This window comes from Carassius auratus, chromosome 38 (genome assembly GCF_003368295.1).
Source record: "Carassius auratus strain Wakin chromosome 38, ASM336829v1, whole genome shotgun sequence".
NCBI classification, from domain to species: Eukaryota; Metazoa; Chordata; class Actinopteri; order Cypriniformes; family Cyprinidae; genus Carassius; species Carassius auratus.
In genome coordinates, this window is record NC_039280.1 from 21,414,337 (window position 1) to 21,438,737 (window position 24,401).

The 24,401-nt window shown below is 42.4% G+C and overlaps 1 protein-coding gene across 1 annotated transcript in view; it reads left to right on the plus strand.

Annotated features, from left to right (window-relative positions):
- The window catches only part of hcrtr2 (hypocretin (orexin) receptor 2), a 102,841-nt gene that overhangs the window by 46,411 nt on the left and 32,029 nt on the right, over positions 1–24,401 (plus strand). Inside the window, exons 4-5 of the mRNA XM_026224735.1 lie at positions 18,414–18,529; positions 18,796–19,016. Coding sequence (XP_026080520.1) covers positions 18,414–18,529; positions 18,796–19,016 — 337 coding nt within the window. The remainder of the gene's footprint in view (positions 1–18,413; positions 18,530–18,795; positions 19,017–24,401) is intronic.

Consider the following 24,401-nt stretch of genomic DNA (forward strand, 5'->3'; position numbering starts at 1 on the left):
ACTCTTAAGAGCTCAAACTAGGATTGTGTGTGTATGTTTCCTCTCATGTAAAGTCATTCTGCTTAAGCCTCCACTCTCCATAGCTTTGCTTGGACCGTACTATTGGTAGGTAGGCTCCTCTTCTTTTTTGAGCCTCAATAACTGTCTTTAGTAATGAGTGTAGTCAGGTCTCCACTCATTGTAGAGAGTCATCAGGCTGAGGCCTTCACCCCACAGGGATAGTTCACCCAAAAATCAAAATTATGTAATTAATAACTCACCCTCATGTCATTCCAAACCCGTGAGACCTCTGTTTATCTTCGGAACACAGTTTAAGATATTTAAGATTTAGTCCGAGAGCTCTCAGTCCCTCCATTGAAAAGACTACAGACGACGACAACTATACATGAACACACAAAACATTGAACACGCAACACAAATATTATCCTTATTTTGCCTATAAGAGTAAATTTTATGATTTTCAACCTGCTTTATTGCAACATCTCTTATATCTGTAATTGAACAATATTTACTCTCTCTGAGTTATGTGTACCTACATGTCCCCATTTTATTTGTAAGCAGCACTCTGCAGAATGATGCAAACTGAAATGATGAGTTTGACAAAATGACACAAAGCAGCATCTAAATGAAAACATGCTGTTTTGCTGGCAAATAAATGGTATCTTGGAGAAAGAATAAACATTGGGTCTCATTCACAAATTTTTGTGTACAATTTTCTTATTTATACGCACATTTGAACTTCTCACGAGAACTTTCCGCCTAATTCACAACACGTGCGAACGCACATGAGCTTGTTCTTAAACTTGTTCTTCTGTTAGTGAATTTGGAGTCTTCTAAATGAGCGCCCCCGTGCACGAGGTCAGTAATTAGCATAATTCACGCCCAAACCAGCTCCATATAAGGGCTTTCCACAACGAGGCACTTGTACAAAGAAAGACCATTATGGCACCGAAACAAAAGACAAAGAAAAATAACTTTAACGATAATGAACGTGAGGTTTTGCTGTCGGAGGTGGAAGCCAGGAAAAATTATTTGTTATTTAAAAGTGTATCCACTGGCATAACGGGCACAGGTAAAAAGGAAGCATGGGTTATAACACAGGCTTGGAGATAAGGTGGTGAGAGTGGTTGGTGATGTGGCTTAGGTGTGGTTCCAGTGAGTTGCATAAATCAATGAGGACTTCTCTGGGCAACCTAAAGCGACTGAACAGCCATTCGTCACTCTCAACGAACATATCTGTGCGCTCTCTAAAGACGCGCTCTCTCCTAAGAGCACGCGCCGCAATGTCTTCAAGCAGTACACAAGTGTGCCATGCCTCTAAACACAAGATGAGACACATTAAAGGGGGGGTGAAATGCTCGTTTCACTCAATATCCTGTTAATCTTGAGTACCTATAGAGTAGTACTGCACCCTTCATAACTCCAAAAAGTCTTTATTTTTATTATATTTATAAGAGAAAGATGGTCTGTACCGATTTTACCCGGAAAAACACGAGCGCCTAGAGGCGTGACGTGTGGGCGGAGCTTAAGAATCACGAGCGCCAGTAGGCTTTCGCGTTGAGAGCGTTTGGAAGCTGTGTCACAGATCCAGAAGCTGAAATTTACCAAGAGCAGCATCAGCAAAGGCGGTATGCTATGTGGTATGTACTGAAACTGTATATATTTGCTTAGCGGTTTTGGAAAATGACTAAGTTCCACTTTATGTCGTCTTTTTTTTTTTTTTTTTTTTTTAAGCTGTACATGTGGAAAGTGCAGTTTGATGACAACATCGTATGTTGTTTACTTGATGTGCTCACGCGCCGATAGCTAAGTTCAGATCAGGTGATTATTGTTTGGACCTCTAATATTATATATATATATATATATATATATATATATATATATATATAATTGGAACTGTAATTATAATTTATCAATAACATCTAATCATATAGGGTTCTTAACACATGCTTATAAGGCCCCCGTTTGTACATGATTATTGCGTACGTGTGGTATAAGTTGTTCTTGAATCTTTTCGTACATTTAGAATAAATTTTAGTACGAAAGTTTTTGATGAATCATGATTTATTCGTGAAAACGTCCGTACGCACATTTCACGCAAAAATCTGTGCCATATTTAGTGAATGAGACCCATTGTTCTTTTACAAATGTTACCAATAAAACAATACAAAATGGATTGAAAATTTTTTAACTTACCCTTTAAAAATGTTGAAAGTAATGTTAATGACTAGAGACTTGTTTAGTAGGATTTTATCAGAAAATATTTTTGAATTTTTATCATGCAATTTAAAATGTTTTAATTGCTTAATTGTTGTTTGCCTGGTTTTATTTTGTGTTTATGTAACTCTTTTTAAAAAGTTTTTGGCATAAAGTTAGCCTGTGATGCTGACAGCACTGAACACCTTACTTTTTATTATGAACTAGTAGATGGTCTTCCCCAGTGAGTCTTTCACCTCTGGCTTCTTAAACAAGCATTTTCTGCAAACCTTCTTTGAAATAAGTATTGTAAAAAAAGTGCTATACTCATACAGCATTTAACCATGCAAGTTCTGTAGTAATGGTTATTTTTTTAGTTACTATGGTTTTACTGCAACAGTCATAGTTAAACCATGGTGATTGCAGTAAAACTATGGTTGATTTTGTTTTTACTATGGTTTTACTGCAAAAGCTGTAGTAAAATCATGGTTAATTTTCAAAAGACTACAAATAATCCCAAATTATCCACTTTTGATCAAAGCATCTGGTAAATGTATTAATGTATTTGTTAATGTATAAATTTGCATCTGTTCTTGAGAGTGGTGTGTATTATTTTATTATAAACCAGTGGCAGTTGCCGCAGGTGGTCCGTAACGATGAGCAAAATGCCAGTGAACTGCGTCCACGCAGAGCGGTCAGGATGCATCGCCCCAGAATCGTTCAGAGAGCATTTCCGATTAGAGGCTGACGTCGTGGCGACATCTTCCCTTAGCAAACGCTCCCTGAGTGATATCTTGTCGATGGAATTTTGTGGATCGGGCCAACATATGTGTGCTGTCTGCGTGCTTTTGAAGCTGCTGCATCTGAAACGCCAAAGTGACATCAACTTTAGAAATAAACACCAGTAAATTGAGATTTCGCCGCTAAATACAGAAAACCCCCATTGAAACGCTTACACAAGAATGCTTGTCTCATTTAACCCTGTTCTCATGGCCTTTTCAGCGTTTCCTCAAAGCGATTGCACACTCTAGCTGCTTATTGCTCCAGGTGTATAAATGCTGCTGCAAATATGCATAATATCCATTCCTGCAACTGATGCAAAATCATGTTAACCATCGGGCAACATACACAGCGATATGGATTAAAAGAGCATTCACTTATCTTAGATGCGGATTTCAGATGTTCTGAAACAAACTGCAACAGTTTTGCAAGCAGCAATGCGATCAGTTAATTGCAAGCAGCGATGCGTTTGCAATTAACTGAATTTAAATAGACCGCATGTGATAGGTGTCAAGACTGTATTGATACACGTTAGGGACAGCTGACTGTCGGCTGATGCAAGCGTGACTAACGTGGCCTGACTGAACTAACACGATGCTCAATATGTAACTTAATTATAAGAATACTGCAGATGTGTCAAAGAGCAGTACCACAGTAATCCAAAATGAAGATGCATTTCAGTTGCAATCCTCTCTGGCAGAATATAATAGTAATGTGAGGAGCAAGGCATAATTTAAGTTGTTCAACACTAAAAATATTATCCCGATCCACTCCGTTTCTTATTCAAAACACGGCATGTCACAATCTATGACGAAACCACCGAGAGCCAATGAGCATTCGATAACGCCGCTGTTAAACTTGTAAAACTTCTTAACGGCAATTTTTAAAAAATTGTTACTATAGTTACAGAGGAAGGAGATACATATCGCTGATGAATGCGGTTTGAATTTGGATCTGTTCCTCAGAACAATAAAAATAAAATACTATCATGATCATTTTATTTAATGCTTGTGCATGACAGCATACTAATAAAAATTATGTGTCTCATGGTAAACCAAATAAATATCACATGGTAATGGTTAAATTATCTCTCTCTCTCTCTCTCTCTCTCTCTGCCTATCTCCCTTTCTTTAGTTATCTTGTTTATCATGGGTCACATAATATGCTGCCAGATCATAGCCTGATTTAGGCCACATACTGCATCACTAGGCTGATCTGGGCCACACTCCTCCCACTAACAATCGGCCATCAAATTGTTTGCCGTGATCTATGCCATGCCATCATTGCCACACATGGCCGAGCTCTTGCTGAAAGAGTACATGACATTGCCGACAGGAGGCCAGCAGTGCCAGATTGAGGCCACATATGGGCCAAGTCCATTTGCTATATGGGTTGTTCTGCATCGTCAGCTGAAGTTTGTCCTCGTCGGCTTTTTTTCGGCTGATTCAACATGTTGAATTGGTGTCAGAGCTCATTAGTCAGTTGGGCCATCTGATCATTCTTATTGGCTACTTGGCCATTGGGTGCCGAGCATCAGCTTGGTATGTAAGGGCAACTTCGGACTCAGATGCTGCAGACATGAGCTGACCCCATGGCATGTTTATGTCACCAATAGTTCGGCGACGTTGGCTTGTATTGTTCCAGGATGTACATTGCTGTATATAGAGGGTCAGAGAGCTCTCAGAATGCATCAAAAATATCTTAATTTGTATTCCGAAGATGAACGGACGTTTGGGGTGGAGTAAACTTTAAGCTTGAAAGCCTTTGGTCTAGAGCATATACAGTACTTTTTCTTGCATTAACGTTATTCATATACATAAAAACCAATTCACAAGCTAGGACCATGGCACAAACAAGCTATGAAACTGGGGAAGAGTAGAAAGAGGATGAAGGGGTCGAGGGAATGGGATGATGGTCAGGCTGATCAGGGCATCTTTAATTGAGGGCTCAGAGAGACTCAGGGTGGGGGTACCATCTCTAGCATATATTTAGGCCATACAATGAGGACCCCCAAAGTTGGGAAGAGCTGAATTAAGTGTGAGCTCGGAATGCCTGCTCATACAGAGAGGATGCAGAGGCTGATTAGTTCAGGTGTTAAATGGTTAACCAAATAAGCCTATTTGGTGTTTGGTCTGTGGTATGAATGACGAGAGACACATTTTAATTCTGGAGCCAAGTCTAACTTCTGAAATGGGAAAGGAGACAAAGAGTTGGTTTACGAGATTAAGGAGTCATGGTAAAGGAGTTGCTCGGAGGAGGAAATGTTGTGGAGTAGATTAAGTGGGCCTACGCATGAATTGTATAATGCCAAACATAATCACCCCTTGATTATGGTTTCAATTTCTACTGCATCGTCTGAGCGGATGAGCAGATTCTGACTATTCAAACCCCCAAGGATGGCTTTTATGACTATGGAAAACATTTCATAATGCTGTGGCGACTGCTCTTGACTGTGGATTGTAGGAACTGAATTCTGGAGACTGTTCAGAATCGACCCGGCAGCCACCATATTAAGTCTATTTAGGGTGTTGCATCCATATACAGTTGGATGCAGCCGGATGAGAGATGTAGATTAGTTTGGATATCCTCATTATGAAGTCTTCGAGGAGGTGAAGAATGTAAGGAGACTGTGGTTGCTAGTAAGAATCCTTTGTAGCTTCGGGAGAGAGACCAACATCCTAGGCTGCTTCTGCAAACAAATGAGACATAATGAATTAATGGCACCATCCCAGAAGCCTCACCGGATTCATGATGTATAGGCAAGGCTTGGCATTTAGTGGTATCGGCTTTGGTCGGCCAGCACCATGGCTTGCTAATCAATCAATCACCTTTATTTATATAGTGCTTTAAACAAAATACATTGCGTCAAAGCACTGAACAACATTCATTTGGAAAACAGTGTCTCAATAATGCAAAATGAGAGTTAAAGGCAGTTCATCATTGAATTCAGTTATGTCATCTCTGTTCATTTGAAATAGTGTCTGTTTTTATTTGCAATCAAGTCAATGATATCGCTGTAGATGAAGTGACCCCAACTAAGCAAGCCAGAGGCGACAGCGGCAAGGAACCGAAACTCCATCGGTGACAGAATGGAGAAAAAAACCTTGGGAGAAACCAGGCTCAGTTGGGGGGTCAGTTCTCCTCTGACCAGACGAAAACCAGTAGTTCAATTCCAGGCTGCAGCAAAGTCAGATTGTGCAGAAGAATCATCCGTTTCCTGTGGTCTTGTCCTGGTGCTCCTCTGAGACAAGGACTTTACAGGGGATCTGTATCTGGGGCTCTAGTTGTCCTGGTCTCTGCTGTCTTTCAGGGCAGTAGAGGTCCTTTCTAGGTGCTGATCCACCATCTGGTCTGGATACGTACTGGATCCGGGTGACTGCAGTGACCCTCTGATCTGGACACAGACTGGATCTCATGGCCACGGTGACCTCGGAACAAGAGAGAAACAGACAAATATTAGCGTAGATGCCATTCTTCTAATGATGTAGAAAGTACGGTGTTATGTGAAGTGTTTCCGGTTCCGGTTTACCTAATTAATGCAGCCTAAAAATCCTTTAACGGATTTGGATATTAAAAGCATATTAGTATGTTATGTGTATGCCTGGTTAAAGAGATGGGTCTTTAATCTAGATTTAAACTGCAATAGTGTGTCTGCCTCCCGAACAATGTTAGGTAGGTTATTCCAGAGTTTAGGCGCCAAATAGGAAAAGGATCTGCCGCCCGCAGTTGATTTTGATATTCTAGGTATTATCAAATTGCCTGAGTTTTGAGAACGTAACGGACGTAGAGGAGTATAATGTAAAAGGAGCTCATTCAAATACTGAGGTGCTAAACCATTCAGGGCTTTATAAGTAATAAGGAATATTTTAAAATCTATACGATGTTTGATAGGGAGCCAGTGCAGTGTGGACAGGACCGGGCTAACATGGTCATACTTCCTGGTTCTAGTAAGAACTCTTGCTGCTGCATTTTGGACTAGCTGTAGTTTGTTTACCAAGCGTGCAGAACAACCACCCAATAAAGCATTACAATAATCTAACCTTGAAGTCATAAATGCATGGATTAACATTTCTGCATTTGACATTGAGAGCATAGGCCGTAATTTAGATATATTTTTGAGATGGAAAAATGCAGTTTTACAAATGCTAGAAACGTGGCTTTCTAAGGAAAGATTGCCATCAAGTAGCACACCTAGGTTCCTAACTGATGACGAAGAATTGACAGAGCAACCATCAAGTCTTAGACAGTGTTCTAGTTTATTATAAGCAGAGTTTTTAGGCCCTATGATTAACACCTCTGTTTTTTCTGAATTTAGCAGTAAGAAATTACTCGTCATCCAATTTTTTATATCGACTATGCATTCCATTAGTTTTTCAAATTGGTGTGTGTCACCAGGCTGCGAGGAAATATAGAGCTGCGTATCATCAGCATAACAGTGAAAACTAACACCATGTTTCCTGATGATATCTCCCAAGGGTAACATATAAAGCGTGAAGAGTAGCGGCCCTAGTACTGAGCCTTGAGGTACTCCATACTGCACTTGTGATCGATATGATACATCTTCATTCACTGCTACGAACTGATGGCGGTCATATAAGTACGATTTAAACCATGCTAATGCACTTCCACTGATGCCAACAAAGTGTTCAAGTCTATGCAAAAGAATGTTGTGGTCAATTGTGTCAAACGCAGCACTAAGATCCAATAAAACTAATAGAGAGATACACCCACGATCAGATGATAAAAGCAGATCATTTGTAACTCTAAGGAGAGCAGTCTCAGTACTATGATACGGTCTAAATCCTGACTGGAAATCCTCACATATACCATTATTCTCTAAGAAGGAATATAATTGTGAGGATACCACCTTTTCTAGTATCTTGGACAGAAAAGGGAGATTCGAGATTGGTCTATAATTAACAAGTTCTCTGGGGTCAAGTTGTGGCTTTTTTATGAGAGGCTTAATAACAGCCAGTTTGAAGGTTTTGGGCACATATCCTAATGACAATGAGGAATTAATAATAGTCAGAAGAGGACCTATGACTTCTGGAAGCACCTCTTTTAGGAGCTTAGATGGTATAGGGTCTAACATACATGTTGTTGGTTTAGATGATTTAACAAGTTTATACAATTCTTCCTCTCCTATAGTACAGAATGAGTGGAACTGTTCCTCAGGGGGTCTATAGTGCACTGTCTGATATGATACGGTAGCTGACGGCTGAATGTAATTTAAAAAAATTAATTTGTAAAATGAATTTTATCTCTAATAGTATCGATTTTAGAAGTAAAGTAGTTCATGAAGTCATTACTGTTGTGGTGTTGGGAAATGTCAACACTTGTTGAGGCTTTATTTTTCGTTAATTTAGCCACTGTATTGAATAAATACCTGGGGTTATGTTTGTTTTCTTCTAAAAGAGAAGAAAAGTAATCAGATCTAGCAGTTTTTAATGCTTTTCTATAGGATATGCTACTTTCCCGCCAAGCAATACGAAATACCTCTAGTTTTGTTTTCCTCCAGCTGCGCTCCATTTTTCAGGCTGCTCTCTTTAGGGTGCGAGTATGCTCATTATACCATGGTGTCAAACTGTTTTCCTTAACCTTCCTTAAGCGTAAAGGAGCAACTGTATTTAAAGTGCTAGAAAAGAGAGAGTCCATAGTTTCTGTTACATCATCAAGTTGTTCTGAGGTTTTGGATATGCTAAGGAATTCGGATACATCAGGAAGATAACTTAAAAAGCAGTCTTTTGTGGTAGAAGTGATGGTTCTTCGATACTTGTAACAAGAAGTAGAATTTACAATTTTGGCTATATGAAGTTTACACAGAACTAAATAATGATCTGAGATTTCATCACTTGGCTGAATAATTTCAACACTATCAACATCAATTCCATGTGACAGTATTAAATCTAGAGTATGATTTCGACAATGAGTAGGTCCTGAAACATGTTGTCTAACACCAATAGAGTTCAGAATGTCTATAAATGCTGATCCCAATGCATCTTTTTCATTATCGACATGGATATTAAAATCACCAACTATTAAGACTTTATCTGCAGCCAGAACTAACTCGGATGTAAAATCACCAAACTCTTTAATAAAGTCTGTATGGTGCCCTAGTGGCCTGTATTCAGTAGCCAGTACAAACATAACAGGGGATTTATCATTAACATTGGTTTCTCTGGATAATGTTATATGAAGCACCATTACTTCAAACGAGTTATACTTGAAGCCTGCCCTCTGAGAAATCCTGAAAACGTTGTTATAAATTGAAGCAACTCCTCCCCCTTTGCCTTTTAGACGCGGCTCGTGTTTATAACAATAATCTTGGGGGGTGGACTCATTTAAAATAATGTAATCATCAGGTTTTAGCCAAGTTTCTGTCAAACAGAGCACATCTATATTATGATCAGTTATCATATTATTTACAAAAAGTGTTTTCGTAGAAATGGATCTGATATTCAACAAGCCAATCTTTACCATTTGTTTATCCATATTGCATTTGTTTTTTATTTGTTGAACCTCAATTAAATTGTTAACCTTAACTTGGTTTGGACGTTTTTTGTATTTTCTAGTTTGTGGAACAGACACAGTCTCTATAGTGTGATATCTAGGTGAAAGAGTCTCTATGTGCTGAGAATTAACTGACCTCTGTGACGGGAGGCAGCTAGCAGACGGTCGGTTTAGCCAGTCTGTCTGCTTCCTGACCTGGGCCCCAGTTAGTCAAGTATAAACACTAAGACTATGTGCCATATTTCTAGACAGAAGAGCAGCACCACCCCAGGAGGGATGAAGACCATCTCTTTTAAACAGGTCAGGTCTGCCCCAAAAGCTCGTCCAATTGTCTATGAAACCAATGTTATTCTGGGGGCACCACTTAGACATTCAGCCATTGAGTGATGACAATCTGCTATGCATCTCGTCACCACGGTAAGCAGGGAGGGGACCAGAGCACATTACAGTGTCTGACATCGTGCTTGCAAGTTCACACACCTCTTTAAAGTTATTTTTAGTGATCTCCGACTGGCGAAGTCGAACATCATTAGCGCCGGCATGAATAACAATCTTACTGTATTTACGCTTAGCATTAGCCAGCACTTTTAAATTTGCCAAGATGTCAGGCGCTCTGGCTCCCGGTAAACATTTGACTATGGTGGCTGGTGTCTCTATATTCACGTTCCGTACAATAGAATCACCAATAACTAGAGCACTTTCATCAGGTTTCTCAGTGGGTGCATCACTGAGTGGGGAGAACCTGTTTAATGTTTTGATCGGAACAGAAGAGCGGTGTTTTGACCCACAACTACGCTGCCTCACCGTCACCCAGTTGCCCTGCTGCAGGGGCTCTGCTGGAACCGGACAATGTACAGGAGTCCCTGAGCTAGACGCATCCAAAGCCATATCTAGAGCCCTAACATTCTTACTGTCCTCAATTAAAGTTTGGATGCGTGTCTCTAATTCTGAAATCTTCTCTGTCAGCCTAACTATTTCCCTGCATTTATCACATGTGAATCCCTCATCAGCGACAGAGATAGATAAACTGTACATGTGGCAAGAGGTGCAAATAACAATTGTAGGAGAAGCCATTACTCACCGTGCTTGATGAAATATTCTTACTGCGGTTGTTTGATAAACTTGTGGAAAACTGCAGCATGAGAGAGGAGAGGAGAGGAGAAAAGAAAACGCTAATGACAAGCTAACGAGTGCTAACGCTTTGCAGGTGTACTGCAGTCACGGAAGAGTGAACGATCAAAGTTAATCTGATAAGATTGATCGATAATATCAGAAATATGGTGTGAATTAAGTTATATTTTACAATATAAAAAACAAACAAACAGACAGTGATAGTAAGAAAGATTATAGAGAAAAAAATACAAAATAAAAACAGCTACACAGAGCTATGATTAGCTACAGAAGGCCAACAGGAAGTAGAGAAAACACTGTCCAACAGCGACACCAACAGTGTCGAGCGAATGAGTATTATGTGGTTGTGATATGGTTAATGATTGGAATGAGAGTGTCATGGAGAGAAGATAAGTTCATTTAATTCAGCCTCTTCTGCTAGTGGCCTGTCGACTATGTCAGGTTCTTGATAGGAGTGCGGAGGTGCTTTGCAAGTCATTCTGCTAGTGTTGTAGGGTTATGAGAGTAGGAGTTTCTCGCATGGCTCCATCACAGAATGGGCAGGTGTGAAGGCGCCTGTAGACGAGAGGCAGCCCCGACAGTGGCTGAAGGAAGGGTGGAAGAAAGGATGATGGGATGAAAGGATGTCTTTGAGTGGGAGGGGGTGTTTGAGGATGAGAGAATATAGGAAGGGGAGGAGGTAGGGAAGGTAGGGAGAGAGGAAGGGTGGAAGAAGGGATGATGGGATGAAAGGATGTCTTTGAGTGGGGGGGTGTTTGAGGATGAGAGAATATAGGAGGGGGAGGAGGTAGGGAGAGAGGAAGGGTGAAAAAATGGATGTTGGGATGAAAGGATGTCTTTGAGTGGGGGGGGGGGTGTTTGAGGATGAGAGAATATAGGAGGGGGAGGAGGTAGGGAGAGAGGAAGGGTGAAAAAATGGATGTTGGGATGAAAGGATGTCTTTGTGTGGGGGGGTGTTTGAGGATGAGAGAATATAGGAGGGGGAGGAGGTAGAGGAAGGTAGGGAGAGAGTGCGATTGAGAGGTAAAGAGAGGGTAGAATAGGCTGAAGGAAGGGTGGAAGAAGGGATGTTGGGATGAAAGGATGTTTGTGAGTGGGGTGTGTTGCAAGATGCAGAGAGGGAGGGGGAGAACGTAAAGAGGTTTGGAAATAGAATTGGAGGTTGAAGGAGACCGGCTGGCCTGTGTGAGCAAACACTATAGAGCATGCAATGCTCAATAGGTCCCTTAATCGCAGGAAGCCCCACCTTCTGAATGAAGGATGAACTTGCAAGCATGATGTCAGACACTGTAATATGCTCTGGTCCCCTCCCTGCTTACCGTGGTGACGAGATGCATAGCAGATTGTCATCACTCATTGGCTGGATTTCTAAGTGGTGCCCACAGAATAACATAGGTTTCATGGACAATTGGACGAGCTTTTGGGGCAGACCTGACCTGTTGAAAAGAGATGGTCTTCATCCCTCCTGGGGTGGCGCCACTATTCTCTCTAGAAATATGGCAAATAGTCTTAGTGTTTATACTTGACTAACTGGGGCCCAGGTCAGGAAGCAGACAAACTGGCTAAACCGACCGTCTGCTAGCTGTCTCACGTCACAGAGGTCAGTTAATTCTCAGCACATAGAGACTCTTTCAACTAGATATCACACTATAGAGACTGTCTGTTCCCCGAACTAGGAAATACAAAAAACATCCAAACCAAGTTAAGATGAACAATTTAATTGAGGTTCAACAAATAAAAGACAGATGAAATATGGATAAAAAAATTATAAAGCTTGGCTTATTGAATATCAGATCCCTTTCTACGAAAACACTTTTTGTAAATAATATGATCACTGATCATAATATAGATGTGCTCTGTTTGACAGAAACCTGGCTAAAACATGATGATTAGATTATTTTAAATGAGTCCACCCCCCAAGATTACTGTTATAAACATGAGCTGCGTCTAAAAGGCATAGGTGGAAGTGTTGCTTCAATTTATAATGTTTTCAGGATTTCTCAGTGGGCAGGCTTCAAGTATAACTCGTTTGAAGTAATGGTGCTTAATTATAACATTATCCAGAGAAACAAATGTTAATGATAAATCCCCTGTTATGTTTGTACTGGCTACTGTATACAGGCCACCAGGGCACCATACAGACTTTATTAAAGAGTTTGGTGATTTTAGATCTGAGTTAGTTCTGGCTGTAGATAAAGTTTTAATAGTTGGTGATTTTAATATCCATGTTGATAATGAAAAAGATGCATTGGGATCAGGATTTATAGACATTCTGAACTCTATTGGGGTTAGACAACACGTTTCAGGACTTACTCATTGTCAAAATCATACTCTAGATTTAATACTGTCACATGCAGAGATGTATAGTAACGAAGTAGAACTACTTCACTACTGTACTTAAGTACTAAAAGGCGGTATCTGTACTTTACTGGAGTATTATTTTTTTCTCCTACTTCCACTTTTACTTCGGTACATATTTTCGCTGAGTTTAATACTTTTACTCCTATTTTTTTTTTATGTGCTGCATCGTTACTCGTTACAATTATAATAAAGTTACGAATCATTCCATTACAAACCACTGCCAGAACTGTAGATGGCAGATTTGATGAAGCTGGCACATCATTGAGCGAAACAAGCGATTAAGAAGACTGCGCATGCTGACTGAACTGCTGTGAAGAGAGAAATGAACACCGAGCCGAGCCAGATAATGACTCGTTCACGAGTCAAGAACCGGTTGCATCGGTTCTCGGATGACCAGTAACGTTAGTTCTTTCTGACAGTTTGATTCAATAAACCAGTTGAAGAAAACAGTTCACCGATTCTTTTGCGCTCGATGCAATGGCGTCATTGGCGTTTACTGCACCTGGGCTCATAACATTAACACAGAATCAGTTCAGAATCAATGACCAAAAGAATCAGTTCGGTTCAGATGCTCTGTGTGTCGGTTTGCTTCACGCTAAATCACACATGCGCAGTATCATCAGCTCATCGGTTCACGAATCAGACGCGTCTGACAGAAACGGTTCTTGACTCGTGAACGAGTCATTATCTGGCTCGGCTCGGTGTTCATCTTCAGTTCTCTCTTCACAGTAGTTCAGTCAGTGTACTGTTTGAGTCAATGAATTACTCCGGGATATTGGTTTGTTTTAACTCAGAGGGAGTGTCAGACACATTAAACAAGTTAACAGCTTAATTCATCTGTGGATTAATGCGTATTGGAGACGCGAACTGTTTAAAACGATTCAATTCGATTTGGTGGACTGTTTCAAAAAGACCCGGTTACATCGAATGATTCGTTCGCGAACCAGATATCACAAACTGCTTTGTTTTTAACTGTCTTACAACAGACACGGAAGAGAAGACAATGCTGAATAAAGTCGTAGTTTTTGCTATTTTTGGACCAAAATGTATTTTCGATGCTTCAAAAAATTATAAATGACCCTCTAATGTCTTACGGGTTTGAAACAACATGAGGGTAAGTTATTAATGACATCATTTTGCAAATTGGGCTAACTAACCCTAGTAACCGTTTTTTGTTTACAAGAAGTTACAGTCAAAGGAATTGTGATTGTCCTTTAGGTTAATCATTTGAAATAGTAAAAACAATATGTTCAGACTTTTGACTACTTTCTTTAATAGCTACATAACACAATACTTCTACTTTTACTTTCAGTACTTGAGTAGTACATTTTAAAATAGACTACTTGCAATACTTAAGTACAAAAAATGTTGAATACTTTAGTACTTCTACTTAAGTGTGGTGCTTAAAGAGCACTTCAACTTCTACTCAAGTCACTTTTTTGATAGAGCACTTGTACTTTTACTCAAGTATTGGTCTCTAGTACTTTATACATCTCTGGTCACATGGAATTGATGTTGATAGTGTGGAAATTATGCAGCCAAGTGATGATATCTCAGATCATTATATAGTTTTGTGTAAACTTCATATAGCCAAAATTGTAAATTCTACTTCTTGTTACAAGTATGGTAGAACCATCACTTCTACCACAAAAGCCTGCTTTTTAAGTTATCTTCCTGATTTATCCAAATTCCTTAGCATATCCAAAACCTCAGAACAACTTGATGATGTAACAGAAACTATGGACTCTCTCTTTTCTAGCACTTTAAATACAGTTGCTCCTTTACGCCTAAGGAAGGTTAAGGAAAGCAGTTTGACACCATGGTATAATGAGCATACTCAAACCCTAAAGAGAGCAGCCCAAAAAAATGGAGCGCAGCTGGAGGAAAACAAAACTAGAGGTATTTCATATTGCTTGGCAGGAAAGTAACCTATCCTACAGAAAAGCATTATAAACTGCTAGATTCTATTACTTTTCTTCTCTATTAGAAGAAAACAAGCATAACCCCAGGTATTTATTCAATACAGTGGCTAAATTAATGAAAAATAAAGCCTCAACAAGTGTTGACATTTCCCAACACCACAGTAGTAATGACTTTATGAATTACTTTACTTCTAAAATTGATACTATTAGAGATAAAATTGCAACCATTCAGCCATCAGCTACAGTGCACTATAGACCCCCTGAGGAACAGTTACACTCAGTCTATACTATAGGAGAGGAAGAATTGTATAAACTTGTTAAATCATCTAAACCAACAACATGTATGTTAGACCCTATACCATCTAAGCTCCTAAAAGAGGTGCTTTCAGAAGTCATAGATCCTCTTCTGACTATTATTAATTCCTCATTGTCCTTAGGATATGTACCCAAAACCTTCAAACTAGCTGTTATTAAGCCTCTGTATCAAAAAACCACAACTTGACCCCAGAGAACTAGTTAATTATAGAACAATCTCGAATCTCCCTTTTCTGTCCAAGATACTAGAAAAGGTGGATTTCCGGTCAGGATTTAGACCGTATCATAGTACTGAGACTGCTTTACTTAGAGTTACAAATTATCTGCTTTTATCATCTGATCGTTGGTGTATCTCTCTATTAGTTTTATTGGATCTTAGTGCTGCATTTGACACAATTGACCACAACATTTTTTTTTGCATAGACTTGAACACTTTGTTGGCATTAATGGAAGTGCATTAGCATGGTTTAAATAGTACTTATATGACCGCCATCAGTTCGTAGTAGTGAATGAAGATGTATCCTATCGATCACAAGTGCAGTATGGAGTACGTCAAGGCTCAGTACTAGGGCCGCTACTCTTCACGCTTTATATGTTACCCTTGGGAGATATCATCAGGAAACATGGTGTTAGCTTTCAATTTTATGCTAATGATACTCAGCTCAATATTTCTTTGTGGCCTGGTGAAACACACCAATTTGACAAACTAATGGAATGCATAGTCGGTTTAAACAACTGGATGATGAGTAATTTCTTACTGCTACATTCTGAAAAAAAAAAAAAACAGAGGTGTTAATTATAGGACCTAAAAACTCTGCATGTAATAACCTAGTACACTGTCTAAGACTTGATGGCTGCTCTGTCAATTCTTCGTCATCAGTTAGGAACCTAGGTGTGCTATTTGATCGTAATCTTTCCTTAGAAAGCCACGTTTCTAGCATTTGTAAAGCTGCATTTTTCCATCTCAAAAATATATCTAAATTACGACCTATGCTCTCAATGTCAAATACAGAAATGCTAATCCATGCATTTATGACCTCAAGGTTAGATTATAGTAATGCTTTATTGAGTGGTTGTTCTGCACACTTAGTAAACAAACTACAGCTAGTCCAAAATGCAGCAGCAAGAGTTCTTACTAGAACCATATTCGCCCGGTCCTGTCAACACTGCACTGGTTCCCTATCAAACGTCGTATAGATTTTAAAATTTTGCTTATTACTTATAAAGCCTTGAAAGGTTTAGCACCTCAGTATTTGAATGAGCTCCTTTTACATTATAATCCTCTACATCCGCTACGTTCTTGACAATACCTAGAATGTCAAAATCAACTGCGGCCAGCAGATCCTTTTCCTATTTGGCGCCTAAACTCTGGAATAATGTACCTAACATTGTACGGGAGGCAGACACACTCTTGCTGTTTAAATCTAGATTAAAGACCCACTTCTTTAACCTGGTTTACACATAACATACTAATATGCTTTTAATATCCAAATCCGTTAAAGTATTTTTAGGCTGCATTAATTAGGTAACACCCTATATACTTGCTACATCATTAGAAGAATGGCATCTATGCTAATATTTGTCTGTTTCTCTCTTATTCCGAGGTCACCGTAGCCACCAGATCCAGTCTGTATCCAGATCAGAGGGTCACTGCAGTCACCCGGATCCAGTACGTATCCAGACCAGATGGTGGATCAGCACCTAGAAAGGACCTCTACTGCCCTGAAAGACAGCGGAGACCAGGACAACTAGAGCCCCAGATACAGATCCCCTGTAAAGACCTTGTCTCAGAGGACCACCAGGACAAGACCACAGGAAACAGATGATTCTTCTGCACAATCTGACTTTGCTGCAGCCTGGAATTAAACTACTGGTTTCGTCTGGTCAGAGGAGAACTGGCAAATAAATGCACAGACACTATTTAACTGAACAGAGTTACATCACTGAATTCAATGATGAACTGCCTTTAACTATCATTTTGCATTATTGACACACTGTTTTCCTAATGAATGTTGTTCAGTTGCTTTGACGCAATGTATTTTGTTTAAAGCGCTATATAAATAAAGGTGACTTGACTTGACTTGACTTGAAAGAGCCAAACAGTAAGTCAACGTGCCACTGCAGCTGCCCTTAGAAGCTTCCCAGTTGCTATTGAAACAGTCAGCAGTCTTAGACATTCACTTAGGACTGCGCGTTCACTCTGACTGATCTAGCCTGAATAAGATAGCAGAGATGTTGGCAGTGCTGTTGTAGCTGTATGATCGTTTCACCTGAGGCGCTGGTGGCGGTGCTGTTGTAGCTGAATGATCATTTCACCCGAGGCGCTGCTGGCGGTGCTGTTGTAGCTGTATGATCATTTCACCTGAGGCACTACTGGCGGTGCTGTTGTAGCTGAATGATCGTTTCACCTGAGACGCTGTTGGCAGTGCTGTTGTAGCTGTATGATCGTTTCACCTGAGGCGCTGGTGGTGGCGGTGCTGTTGTAGCTGAATGATCATTTCACCTGAGGTACTCCTGGCGGTGCTGTTGTAGCTGAATGATCATTTCACCTGAGGCACTACTGGCAGTGCTGTTGAAGCTGTATGATCTTTCACCTGAGGCACTGCCGTGGTGGTGCTGTTGTTAACTGATGGCTAGAACGCTGAGGCACTGTAGTGGTGGTGCTGTTGTTAGCTGTGTTGGTTATCCACCTGAGGTACCGCAGTGCTGGTGGTGGTGTTAGCTGCGGTTTAATAATGCTATTTGAGCAGAAGTAACAACATTATGATATGGTGGATGTCAGATTTGTTAAAGATAATTAGAAACACAAGGCCATAATCCTGTAAACAGCTGAAGTTAGGGTGGAAAAAAAGGATGTTGGGATGAAAAGATGTTGCAGGGATGTTGCCTCAGGCGGACGATCCCGCACCTAACAACAGCACCACCACAGCAGCACCTCAAGTGGATGAGCCTGCAGCTAACAACAGCACTGCTATCTTATTCAGGCTAGATCATACGCAATGTTTATAAATGAGACCCAAAGACTGTTACATTCAGTTTGAATGTTCAAGAAAGTCTAAGTCTCCACTGAGTGATTAGATAATAGTTGAAATAATGGTTGCTGAATGGTCAGTGCAGCATATTTATATTTTACATTTTTTACATTATTATACATTGTTTTTACAATGTTGTTGTTGTTTGATTCTTTTTTTTCTGCAGATGAAATCTACCCTAAAGTGTACCACACCTGCTTCTTTATTGTCACTTATTTTGCTCCTTTGTGTTTGATGGTCCTGGCATACATTCAGATCTGTCACAAACTCTGGTGTCAACAGGTATGTCAGTGTTTTTGACTTAACACTTAATGTTAACAGCATTTTAACTGCATTCATGAATGAAAATATATGTGCATGCTAATACAGCATTGTATCTGAGGTGGAATTTAACTTGAATATGTTATGGATTTGGTAGATTTTGTTACCAGCTGCACAAAGTCTTTATTTTTATTTTTTTATACATAGCTGAAAATGTGACTATATAGACATAGATTAATGGCTCAGAATAATTGCACCATAACACACAGTGCTTTATCCCTGAACAGATTCCAGGAACATCATCAGTGCTTCAAAGGAAATGGAAGCCGCTGCAGTGTTCCGCCCATGCTGTAGGCTCGGGAGAATCAGTGAAGGTGAAAAGCAGCACCGTCTCAGCGGAGATCAAACAGGTTAAAGCTCGACGGAAGACAGCACGCATGCTGATGGTGGTGCTGTTTGTGTTTGCACTCTGTTATCTGCCCATAAGTGTTCTCAACATCATGAAGAGGTAAGCACTATGATACTTGGCTGAAGTAGTGCATGTGTTTATAATGTACCAATTTTGCTTACACCTCCTTTGTCCAAATGTTTAAACCTCAAAATGTCTGTCCGAAACATGGCTGGGTAATAAAAGTAAAGAAAAGGTGGAAATTCTACATAAAGACAACAAAGCCTATTTTTAAGACCATTCATGTTTTGGATTATGATGCCATTCTAATGCCAATTCATTAGGATTGTTTTGTGTATATTCTCAACTGTAATCCACATAAGTTCCCTTGAAAGTTCCCTTGAAGTTCCCACGTTTTTTTTTATTATACAGACAAAATAAAAAACAAACAGTCATAAAAGAGAAAACAATGTCTGCACTTTTTCCTTTTTACATATTACAATGTAGCCACCCCTCACAACCCCCAGGAGGATTAGAAAATGTCTTTGTATACAGTTATCCTAAAGATGCACATAATAAAAAAAGATAAAGAAATACACACATATACAAACAGATATGCATCCAAAACAGTGCACACATATACTAGATCAAAAATCGGTTCAATGTTTACATACCCATGATTTATAAAATTTGTCAGAATCTAGAGAGGACATAGCTTCATAAAGATTTAGAATAGGGTTCCAAATTTTATAAAATGTATCAGTTGAGCCCTGAGTAAAATATTTCATTTTTTAAAGTGAAAGGAATGACATCAGATCCTTTAGCCAAGAGGTATTTGAAGGAGGGGTTGGACACTTCCAATGCAACAAGATTCACCTTCTAGCTATCAGAGGCAAAGGCAATAACCTCTGCTTTCTGCCTTGTGATAGAAGACAAGTGAGAAACGCCGAAGATGGCAACTATGGGACATGGAGATAAAGAAACATGCAGAGCCCTAGACATGAAGTCAAAAAAAGAGGCCCAAAAAGAGGTCAAGTTTGGGCAGCCAAAGAACGTATGAGTGTGATCAGCAGGAGAGAAGGAGCATCTGGTTCAGATATTAGCGGACCAGTAATAAAAAATTAAATTAGGCAGGGCTAGACCTCCGTAACATTAGTTTCGTTGAAGGATAGATCTATTAACCTTAGGATTCTTACCTGCCCAAATGAATGAAGAGAGAATTTTATCTAAGCATTTAAAAAAAGATTTAGGTAGAAAAAGAGGGAGAGACTGAAAGAGAAATAAAAGTCGTGGCAAAACATTCATTTTAATGGTCTCCACTCTTCCTACTAGAGAAAGGGCAGGCTGTCCCATCGTTTTAAATCAAGCTAAATTTGATCAACCAAATTTGTGAAGTTATTATTAAACCGAGAACTGAAAGGGTATGAAATGTTTACGCCTAAATATCGAAACCCTATAGGGGAGAAATGAAAGGGTGCCCTACCCTTTCATTTCTCCCCTATAGGGTTTCGATATTTTTTTCTAAAAAATTTTGTAGAAATTTTCTTAGCCATATAATTTAAGGGGAAACATTCACTTTTTGTAAGGTTTAATTAGTAGCCTGAAAAAGAGCCAAAGGTGTCAAGCAAGTGCATAATCTCGTTCACACAGCCAACTGGGTCTTGAACATACAACAGCAAGTCATCAGCATATAGAGAAACCCGATGTTCCGTGCCACCCCTATGAATCCCATATATAGACAGAGATGTTTTTAAGGCGATAGAAAGAGGTTCAATGGCTAAGGCAAAGAGCAGAGGAGAGAGAGGGCAACCCTGCCGTGTCCCGTGGAAGAGGGGAAAGAATGATGAACTATCAGCATTAGTTTTAACACTTGCAGAGGGAGCAGTGTATAAGAGGCGGATCCATGAAATTATATTATTCCCAAAGCCAAATTTTTTTTTTTTTAATACAGTGAACAAATAATTCCATTTGACACGATCAAATGCTTTTTCAGCATCAAGGGAAATTATAATTTCAGACTCAGTAGAAAAAGATGGACTAAAAAGAATGTTTAGCAAACGCCGGATATTAGATGACATCTGACGTCCCCTAATAAACCCCGTCTGATCCTCAGATATAATATCAGGAAGACACGGATCTATGCGCTTTGCCAGCACCTTTGCTAGAATTTTTACGTCGGCATTCAATAAACTGATAGGTCTATAGCTACTGCATAAAGTTGGGTCTTTATTTTATTTTTTTTAATAGAAGGGAGATAGTTTCTTGATTCAATGAGGCAGTGTCACGCTGTCAGTCTCTGTTTTTCTGGGTGTTCCCTAGTGAGCTCACTTCTCCTTAGGCACTTCACCATAGGCACTTTAATTCCGCTAGTCTGTTCTTGTCTTCACAGTAATTGCACTCCAATTAAATCGCACAGGTGCTGCCAATCCTTTGTCATTAGTCTCCCTATATATAGCTGTCCTTCTCTGTTGTCTGTATGGAGTCCTTACCCTATGTGTGAATTGTTCTCGTCTCCCGAGACTTCCCCTTACCTTCTCGCTTCCTCTGAGTTCCCGTTTCATCTGGTTTCCTCTTTTGTTTTGGTTTTTGTTTGTCTCTCATGACTGTTTATTTTGTATTTAACCTTTTGTTACAATAAATATACTTGCATTTGGATCCTACCCTCTCCTTGTGTTTTTCCCAAACCCAACCGTCACAGAAGGACTCCATCAAAATTGGATCCAGCAGTATGTTTACTACCATTTCCTCCCCAGCCAGCAAGCGGGAGAAAAATGGTTTTGAGGTCTCTCGCCTAGTGGTGTTCCGGGGGACCAGGGGAGGTCGCTCCGGAGCAAGCGGTCGAGAGGAGGTCCGGCAGCGATCGCCACTGTGGGCTCCCGTCGAACCGGGATTCGGTTGGGGGCTGCCATTTTCCCCAGGATGTCCCGAGAGGAGAAGGGAGACGCAGGTCAGCCGAGCCAGCACCGTGGTACCAGAAGGCAGCCAGTCCTGTGCAGCGGCACAAAATGGCCACCAACCCAGCGCCGCTGCGTGGCATGGCCGCCAACCCAGCACCACAGCACAAGATGGCCGCCAGCCCAGCGCCACAGCACAAGATGGCCGCCAGCCCAGCGCCACAGCACAAGATGGCCGCCAGCCCAGCGCCACAGCACAAGATGGCCGCCAGCCCAGCGCCACAGCCCAAGATGGCCGCCAGCCCAGCGCCACAGCCCAAGATGGCCGCCAGTCTAGCTCCACAGCCCAAGATGGCCGCCAGCCTAGCACCACAGCACAAGATGGTCGTCAGCTTAGAGCCACAGCACAAGATGGCCACCAGCCCAGCACCATAGCACAAGATGGCCGACTCAACGCCTGAGTCGCCAGTCAAGGTGCCACCGACTCTCCATCATAGAGGCCGGAGAAGGAGGAGACAGCCGTCTACCATTCCTCAAGACCTGGAGAACGTTCCGGAGCGGTCTGCTGCCGTCCAGGAGGACGTTCCCGACCGGGCAGCTGACGTCCAGGAGGCCGTTCCATAGGCCAAGGCGGTGCCCGAGGCCGTTCCCGAGGTGGTGCTCGATGCTGTTCCGGAGGCCGAGGCGGTGCCCGCTGCTGTTCCGGAGGCCGAGGCGGTGCCCGCTGCTGTTCCTGAGCCGGTGCCCGCTGCTGTTCCTGAGGCGGTGCCAGAGGCCGTTCCCGAGGCCGAGGCGGTGCCCGAGGCCGTTCCGTTCCCGAGGCGGTGCCCGCTGCTGTTCCTGAGGCGGTGCCAGAGGCCGTTCCCGAGGCCGAGGCGGTGCCCTATGCTGTTCCGGAGGCCGAGGCGGTGCCCGATGCTGTTCCGGAGGCGGTGCCCGAGGCCCGATGCTGTTCCTGAGGCGGTGCCCGAGGCCGTTCCGGAGGCCGAGGAGGTGCCCGAGGCTGTTCCTGAGGCGGTGCCTGAGGCCGTTCCCGAGGCGGTGCCCGCTGCTGTTCCGGAGGCCGAGGCGGTGCCCGCTGCTGTTCCGGAGGCCAAGGCGGTGCCCGCTGCTGTTCCTGAGGCGGTGCCAGAGGCCGTTCCCGAGGCCGAGGCGGTGCCCGAGGCCGTTCCGTTCCTGAGGCGGTGCCCGAGGCCGTTCCGTTCCTGAGGCGGTGCCCAAGGCCGTTCCTGAGGCGGTGCCCGAGGCCGTTCCCAAGGCGGTGCCCGCTGCTGTTCCGGATGCCGAGGTGGTGTCCGCTGCTGTTCCTGAGGCGGTGCCCGCTGCTGTTCCTGAGGTGGTGCCAGAGGCCGTTCCCGAGGCCAAAGCGGTGCCATATGCTGTTCCGGAGGCCGAGGCGGTGCCCGATGCTGTTCCGGAGGCCAAGGCGGTGCCCGATGCTGTTCCTGAGGCGGTGCCCGAGGCCGTTCCGGAGGCCGAGGCGGTGCCCGCTGCTGTTCCGGAGGCCGAGGCGGTGCCCACTGCTGTTCCGGAGGCCGAGTCGGTGCCCGAGGCCGTTCCAGAGGCGGTGGCCGAAGCAGAGTCGTCTCACGTTTCCACAGGCAGTCCAAAGTCTAGTCAGGTGCCCATTGACTGTTCAGAGTTGAGTCAGTTTCCTGTTGACCCTTCGGAGTCGAGTCAGGTGTTCATGGACCCTCCAGAGTCAGGGTTAGTCACCATCGACCTTCCAATGTCAGGGTTAGTTACCGTTGACCCTCCAGAGTCAGTGCTAGTTCCTGCTGACCATCCAGAGTCGAGCCATGTTTCAGTTGTTCATCATGAAACAAGTCAGATTCCTATTGATCTTCCCGAGTCAAGTCAGGTGCCCGTTGACTTTCCTGAGTTGAATCAGTTTCCGGTTGACCCTCCAAAGTCGAGTCAGGTGTTCATGGACCCTCCAGAGTCAGGGTTAGTCACCGTCGACTTTCCAGAGTCAGGGCTAGTTTTGTTGACCATCCAGAGTCGAGTCAGGTTCCCGTGAACCCTCCAGAGACAAGGCTGGTCACTGGTGATCTTCGTCCTCCTATTGGGCCGACCACAAAGACGTGGTGGTCTTCCGCTCCACCCTGGGGGACTCCGACCTCGACTGCGAGGACATGGTGGTCTTCCGCTCCACCCTGGGGGACTCTGGCCTTGACTACGAGGACGTGGTGGTCTTCCGCTCCGCCCTGGGGAGGTTTCCGCCTTGACCACATGGGTGTTATGGCCCTCTGTTCCCCCCGGGTGGGCATCACCTAATGTCCTGCATGTACCCATGTTTTTGTTTTCATTTGTTATTCTTATCTCCTTCTTTGGACCTGGCCCTCCGTCCCTCCCCTTCATCCTCCGCCGGTCCACCAGCCTCCTGGACTCCTTGTTTTGTGTTACACTTTCCTGCCTCTGCCTTTCCATTCCATCTGGTTGTTCCGTCTCTGTTTTTTCCATTTTACCTGGTTGTCCTGTCTTTTGTCTTTCCATTCTACCTGGTTGTTTGTCTCTGTCTGTCCATGCTTCTGGTTCTCCTGTCCCTGTATTCTGACCTTCCGTCACTCCCCCTAGTCCGCCGCCGCTTCACCTCCCTCCTACCTCTTTT